The sequence below is a fragment of the Psammomys obesus genome, unplaced genomic scaffold, assembly GCF_907164565.1.
Source record: "Psammomys obesus unplaced genomic scaffold, mPsaObe1.curated_primary_1811, whole genome shotgun sequence".
Classification (NCBI taxonomy): Eukaryota; Metazoa; Chordata; class Mammalia; order Rodentia; family Muridae; genus Psammomys; species Psammomys obesus.
Window position 1 is genome coordinate 9,309,175 of NW_026596143.1, and position 7,538 is coordinate 9,316,712.

The 7,538-nt window shown below is 50.3% G+C and overlaps 1 protein-coding gene across 1 annotated transcript in view; it reads right to left on the reverse strand.

The window, feature by feature from the left end:
* Positions 1-4,299, reverse strand: part of Eif4ebp1 (eukaryotic translation initiation factor 4E binding protein 1) — a 14,763-nt gene extending 10,464 nt beyond the window's left edge. The window contains exon 1 of the mRNA XM_055593408.1: positions 4,080-4,299. Within this exon, the coding sequence (XP_055449383.1) occupies positions 4,080-4,221 (142 nt within the window). The 5' untranslated portion in view covers positions 4,222-4,299. The remainder of the gene's footprint in view (positions 1-4,079) is intronic.
* Between the last annotated feature and the right edge of the window lie 3,239 nt (positions 4,300-7,538).

A 7,538-nucleotide genomic window follows, 5' to 3' on the forward strand; every position in this document is an offset into this window, starting at 1 on the left:
GAAAGAAAGAAAGAAAGAAAGAAAGAAAGAAAGAAAGAAAGAAAGAAGAAAGGAGGGAGGGAGGAAGAGAAAGAAGAAAGGGAGGGAGAGAGAGAGAGAGAGAAAGAAAGAAAGAAAGAAAGAAAGAAAGAAAGAAAGAAAGAAAGAAAGAAAGAAAAGGAAGGAAGGAGAGGAAGGAAGGAGAGGAAGAAAAGAAAGGAAGCAGAAGTATCTAGTCAAAGTATACAAACACGATGGTCTAGTATCACACTAGGAAATGTAAAATAAATCCTACAATTAAACTAATTGGCATATATCACGGATGTGTGTGTAAGCAAGGATATGGCTAAGGTTTCTCTTCATTAATTTCTAGTAAACACTGCAGAGTTAATTATAGCCACTGATGAATACATGCCTGGAATTTATTCCTCTCATAACTGAAAGTCTGTGCCCAACATCCAGTAACCTTAAACTCCCAACATATCCATTCTCTCTTACACTTGATCTGTCCTCCCCACCTCCATCCCTCCTACCCCTCCCTTTGTGAGACTCTATATTGAACTTAGGGCCTCATGCACAGTTGGCTGTTACTGACTTCACCTCTGATTCTCCAAACTTTTGTTTTTTTAATTTGGGGAGGGGTTCCTATGGAAGCCAGAAGAGAGCACCCCTCCAGCTAGAATCATAGTGGTCAGAGGTCTAGGGGTTCCTGGTAGGATAGTCCTTTCAAAGAGCAGCAAGCACTTTTTGACCCCTGTGCTGTCCCAGCCCCATGCTTGTATCCTAGTTCAGCAATATCTTCATCTGCCTATCAAGCAGTCCCAAAAGCTCCAAGTCAAACCAGCATACTAGCTAGGACATAGTGCATACCTTAAAGCCCAAGAGGCTTCAAAGGGAGTCTGGAGAGTGCTGTCCACCCTAACCCCAACATTCAGGAGTAAGTTCTGGAACCTAGGTACGTTCCAGACACTTTAAAAGGGAGAGCAGGTGCGTGTGAGCCGGGGTCTGTTCTATCTCCTGACCGCCTCAATATCCAAGCTCTCTCATCTCGCCCTTAACCACTGTCTCAGCAGGCACTTCTCCCCTGTGTGTGCTCTCGAGACATCAAGACACCAGCATAAGTCTCCAGCCTACCTCCCCCACACTGCCTGGGCTAAACATTGGCAGCCACGTCAAGGTCGGCCTCCTAGACAGACTGTTTTTTTTTTAAGATAGGGTCTCACTGTGTAGCTCTGGCTGATCTGGAACTCGCTGTTTAGAGCAGGCTGACTTCCAAATCACAGATCCACCTGCCTCTGCTGAGTGCTGGGATTAAAGGCATGTGCCACTACATTCACAGGTACCACTTTTGTTTGCTCAAAGAAACAGTGTCATTAACACCTGCTACCCTACCTGCTTGCCTGATTAAATTCACCGAGGTCATTGCGGTATGACCACCCAAACAACTTCTGTAGGTCAAACATTCACCTTGGGTGTTCACTAGAAGATTCTGTTTATGGTGTTGCTGGCGATCTCAAAGGCACATGTAAGTAGGACTCTTTCCTTTCAGAAATGTCTTAGGTTAGCAAAAGGTTAATGGCCACCACCCAGAGTCCCAGGAATGGAGATGGTTCAAGCCACCTGTTGTGTCTTCCAGGCCATCCTCAGCAGGAGTGACTTACTGCATGTTTCCTCATGAAGGAACCCCCTAAAAGTCAGTCACAAGCCAAGGTGGGTAAAAAGCCTAAGTTCAACAAATGCCAGCCAAACTGTATGCCTGGTCAAAAAATCTACTTTGCCAGGCTCCTAAAGTTCTGAAAAGGAAAAAAAAAAAAAAAAAAAAAAAAAAAAAAAAAAAAAAAAAAAAAAAAGCAAAAAACACAACCATATATAAGTGTTTTGTTTGTGTGTTGTTTGTCCCTTTCCCCTGGAATTTCTGAGTACGAAAAAAGGAATGTGGCCCAATCACACCTACAATGGTTAGGTGAATGTCTCAGTCTCTCAAGCTTATGGGCTACATACTCCTATAGAGCTGGAGGTCATAGCCAACCTAAGGTGACTTGAGGTAACTTGACCCTTGTCTCCCAGTAGGCCCCTGATATCTGTAGGAAAACCCAGCAGTTGGATGGATTTGCAGGGAAGCATAGGTCAGAACTGTTAGAAATAGCCCAAAAGGTATTCGAGAGTGGGGAAAGGAAGACCAAATGGCCAGATTTGGTGGTGTACCCGGTTAGTGCCAGCACTCGGGAGGCAGGTGGATCTCTGTGTAGCCTTGGCTGTCCCCTCAGTCTGCAGACCTTTGCTCGGACTCCGTCTTTAATTAGGATCCTAGGTAATGAGAAACACTCTGGAGCAAATGGGTCAAGCTTCTGTGCTTTAGCAGGTGACCTGGAATGAATGGCCTTTGGGATAAGATCCCACTCCCTAACAAAGAAATAGGCTTGCTGGCTTTGGCAAAAGCAAGCAAGATTTTCCTCGAGCTTATGGACTGTGTATCCCACCAAAAAAAAAAAAAAACAAAAAACAAAAAACAACTGACAAGGGCCAGCTGGCTTTGGGATCTGGCCCTGCTAGTTCTCTTTCAGTTAGGAAACAAATGCTACACTGATGCCCCTTCCTCTTCAAAGAGAATGGAAACTTCGGGATTTGCCAACCTTGACGCTTCCCAGTCCACAGTTGAGGACCCCCTCGGAGTTCCTTGAAATGGTTCTGGCTATTGCTACTCAGCTAGCCTGTCCATCCAGAAAAGGGGTCGGGGGTGCACTTTCTCTGAGCTTTCAGGCCTGAGTCGGGGCCCATAAAATATACACCCAGATTCACCTAAAATATACACCAGGTTCACTCAGCTGTCTGTAGAAGTTTGTGCTTAACACAAAGTTCTACCAAAAGACAAAGAGTGCAGCAGCGTGAACTAAAGAGGCCTGGAAGGGATGGAGAGCTCCAATGACGGGAGGCCAGAAGCCTGCAGAGAACTTTTCCTTGGCCATTTCTAATGAAAGGGAGACTGCCCAGATTCAGCTTTCTTGCTGAGTCTAGGACACAGCGTGACAGTGCATAACAGACACGTACTTAAACAGTGTTCTGTGTGGAGCCGTGTTGGTGCCGTGTTCTGAAGACCAAGAGGCACAAACTGGACACTGATCTCCCGGATCCCTTCATCGGGGCCCTGGTTCTGGAATCTGGCTGTGCTCCCTGGTGTAGGGACAGCTGCCTGAGAAAACAGGCATGTGGCCTGGCCGCGCCAGCAGCAGCTCAGGGTTCAGCACAGCGCCAGGATCTCTCCTGTTTTTGAGTTGTAAGCTTGGGGGAGGAGACCAGGGACGGGAGAAGTGCAAAGTGGGTGGGAGCAGCGCTGGGATTGGGAGGGAAACAGTGAGCCACGAGGATTTCATCATGCAAACGGGCGGGTAGGTTTCATCAGAGCCTATACCGGGGCTCCGGGGCGAGCTGGGAATGCCTGGCTCCCAGAGGCCGGCCCCCACCCGCGCCAACTCAGCTTCCTCTTCCTCATCCTCCGCTATGCCCTGCCCCCTCCCCCAGGCCCGAGGAACGTGCTGTTCTGCACTGCCCTGGACGCTGCCCCTGAAGAGACCTCTCCCTCTAAAGAGGCTTCATGCCACAGGTGGCCGAGACGCGCTTCTGGGGCAGGGAGCACCCTCAGCGCCCACCCTCCATTAAAGAACGAGTATCCAACGCAAAACGAGGAAAGGTTAAAAAAAAAAAAAGTGTGCAGGCGTCATTTATCCCAAGGGAGACCAACTAAACTTAATCTCCAGGCCAGGCTCTTTCCCTGATCCGTGGGCCACCCAGACCACCGCCCTGACACCCAGAGACCGCATAAAGCACATGGTGATCCTGGCAGAGTGCCTATCTGTACGCCTGGGGCACTCTGCCGTTTCTCCCACAAAAAGGCAGTTTGCAGCCCCGTCTCCAGACCATGCTCCAACACACCCAGAAGGCGGGCAACCGAGACGGTGACCCCCTGCCTTCCCGACGCCCTTGTCCGTTCTATCCAGCTGCGAAACCCCTGAGCGCCGCCAACCCAGTCGCACGTGCGACTCCGGACCCCGGTGTATCCTCCAGCCCCCCCAAGGCCGCTCGGGACCCCCGTCCGTGCCTACCTCCCGGGGTGGTGCTGAAGAGCGTGCCGCCGGGGGTGGTGCTGTAGTCCCCGGGAGGGAGCTGCACGCCGTCGCCGATGGCTACGCGGCGAGTAGGGATGGCCCGGCTGGGAGTCTGGCTGCAGCTGCTGCCCCCCGACATGTCTACTGCACGCCGCCCACGACCCTCCAGCAACCCCGCGGCACCTCGGCCCAGCCCTTCTCATGCCCGGCCCGCCCCTTCCGCCTGGGCTCCACGCCCCTGAGACTGGCGGTCCGCCTGTCCCCACCCAGCTTCAGCCCCGCAGCCTGCAAGTGGTTCCCAGCTGCTGACCTCGGCACTTCTGCCCCTCCCAGAGCAGGAACCCCAGTGCTGGCCCCTTAGGTTCCCGGGTCCCTCCCGAGGCGCTGGGAAGAACTGTGTGGGGGTGTCGGTGGCAGAGCTCTCCGGCTTAGCCGCAGCGTCTTAGCGCACTAGAGCGCCAGCTTTCTGTATTAGGATGTGACCCTAGATCCCCGGCGGTTCCTCGGGGAAGAAAGTTAAGGGTGGCCTGATCCTTCACCCTTCACGCTTCTTAAGCTTTCACAGTGCGGTAGGAGCCAGACTGCACACTGCCTATTCCTGGCCTTGAAAGGAGAGGTCGAAGAGTAAGAGGGAACTAAGCAGGCAGCTGAGAACTGAATATAAATCTGATGTGGAATGGGCAGGATAGGAACTCGCTGGAGGGTGGGGCTGGGAAGGATTAGAGTTGGTCAAAGAACCCAATAGTCCTTGAATTGGGGTCTACGCCAGCGCCTTGTCTGGTAGTCACTAGTGAGGGAAGGGAAAACGCAACGAGGACCGTCGCGTCTAATAGGTTAGAGAGTCTGTGTCGGTCTCCGTGTGTTAGGAAATACCTGTAATCCCAGCCCCGGGGAGGCTGAAGCCCCAGGAGGATCACGAGTTACACACGGCCCAGGCTGCTTAGTAAGACTCCATCTCAACAAAACAAAACATGCCAAGAATTACCATTGCAAAGGGCAGAAGACTGAAGTTCAGGAAAGGACAGGGTTTTGTACAAGATCACACGGCTGTTGAATAAATTCCTGAGGCTGAGGTAGGACCAGAGCTCAGTCTTCGCTGCTTGTCCAGGCTAGCCTGTCTCTCAGCCCTCTTGAGAGGACACACTGCGCCACCTCCCTCCCTTTGGGAGAAGCATTCTGAAGGAGTTTGGCTTTTGCCTTGGTTGGTTGCACTGGAGGCCCTAGATTTCCTGGAACTAAGATTTCAGGGAAGGACCTGCTTGTGAAGTTCAACATTCAAGCTTGGTGTGGTGCTACACACTTGTCCCAGCGATTGGGAGGCTGAGGTGGGAGGATTCTAGCCTGTGCTGCAAAGGGTAACCTTGTCTCAAACAAAAAAGAAAGCTGGAGCTGGGCGTGATGACTCACCTAGACCTGACACTGGAGAAGGAGGATTAAGGAAAAGCTGAAGCCAGCCATGGCTCTGGTGAGTCTGAGCTGCAGCCCCGGCTGACAGCGTGAGCGCCTGTCTTTAAAAATGAAAGAGAGAAAGAAACCGGGGAGAGGGAAACTTGGAATGCAGCACAGTTGGTAGACAGGTTAACTAGCATATACTAAAGCCCAAACACCGCATAAAAACAGGACATGGGGCTGGAGATAGGGCTCAGCGGTTAAGAGCACTGGCTGCTCTTCTAGAGGTCCTGAGTTCAATTCCCAGCAACTACATGGTGGCTCATGAACAACTATAATGGGATATGATGCCCTCCTCTGTCATACAAGCATACATGCAAACAAAACACTCATATGTATAAATAAATAAGTCTTAAAACAACAACTCCTGGATGTGGAGGCATTTTGTAAACTTGTGATCCCAGCACTCAGGAAATCAGAAGTTCAAGGCCATCCTCAGCCAATAGATACATAAGACCCTGTCTCGATTTTTAAAAGGGGTGAGGAGCAAGGGAGTCTAATGGCTACAAAGAAGCTAAAATACTGGTGATATCTAAGCTTGGGACCTCTCTGCTGCTTATCAGAAGTCCCATAGTTCCTTGCACAAAGATAGCTACTATGCTGGTTTGAATAAGAATGGCCTCTACAAAAAAAAAAAAAAAAAACTGAGCCCTGGGGGCCCTGCAGAGACTAAAACCCCAACCAAGGACAATGCATGAAAAGGACCTAAAACCCCAGCTCAGATGTAGCCCATAGACCCAGTCTTCATGTGGGCTCCTTAACAAGGGGAGCAGGGACTCTCTCTGGCATGAACTCAGTGACAGGCTCTCTGATCACCTCCCCCAGGGTGGTGCAGCCTTGCCAGGCCACAGAAGAAGGCAATGCAACCAGTCCTGATAAGACCTGATAGGCTAGGGTCAAATAGAAGGGGAGGAAGACCTCAACTATCAATGGACTAGGGGAGGGACATAGGGGGAAAAGAGAGAGGGAGGGCAGGATTGAGAGGAAGAGAGGGAGGGGGCCACAGCCGGGATACAAATTGAATAAATTGCAATAAATGATGATGATGATGATGATGATAAAAAGAATGGCCTCCACAGGCTCATACATTTGGGTGTTTGGTCATCAGAGAATGGCACTACTTGAGAAGGTTTAGGTGTGGCCTTGTTGAAAGAAATGTATCACTGGGGATACATTTGAAACTTTGAGGTTTTAAAAGCCTAAGCCAGGCCCAGCAGTTCCCTCTTCCCGCTGCCTGCAGATCCACATATGGAACTCTCATCTACTTTTCCAGCACCGGGCACCATGCTCTCCACCACGAGGATAATGACTAAACCTCTGAAACAGTAAGCAAGCCGCAATCAAATGCATTCTGTTATTAAAGTTGCAGGGGTCATGGTGTCTCTTCACAGCAATGGAACGCTAGCTAAGACAGCTACCCCTAAGGACAAGGCACTTGGGTAAGCTCAGGAGGTAAAGACGATTGCCTAGAACCCTCATGATGAAAGGAGAGAACGGATTCCCACAAAGTGACCTCATCCCTCTACATGAGCACCATAATGTGTTTACATGCACCCGTATGCACACACACAAAATAAATAAGTGTAAAAAAGTTAACAGATGTAAGAAACTGGACTTAGTGGACAACATTGGTTCTCCCAGTTCTTGGGAGGTGGGAGCAGGAAGATGGAGAGTCTGAAGTCATTCTGGACTACTTAACCCAATTCAAGGGCAGCCTGGACCATATGACATCGCCTGAAAAGGAATTGGGGGGGGGGGATAGAGACCCCCCTCACAGACAAGGTCAAGCCGACACTTCTCACACCAGATGTGGAAGTGGAGATTTTTCACAAGAGCAAAGCCATCCTATCACACAGCCTCTACAGGACCAGTCCTGAGGATCCCTGCCTGGAGACAGTGTCAGACTTGCCAAATTGGAATTGCAGTTACAGAAGATTTGAGACTCCAGTTACAAGCAGAGACTGTGTCCTGTGTGTTCTGAGGTGCCGGTTATCAGCTGAATTCCCA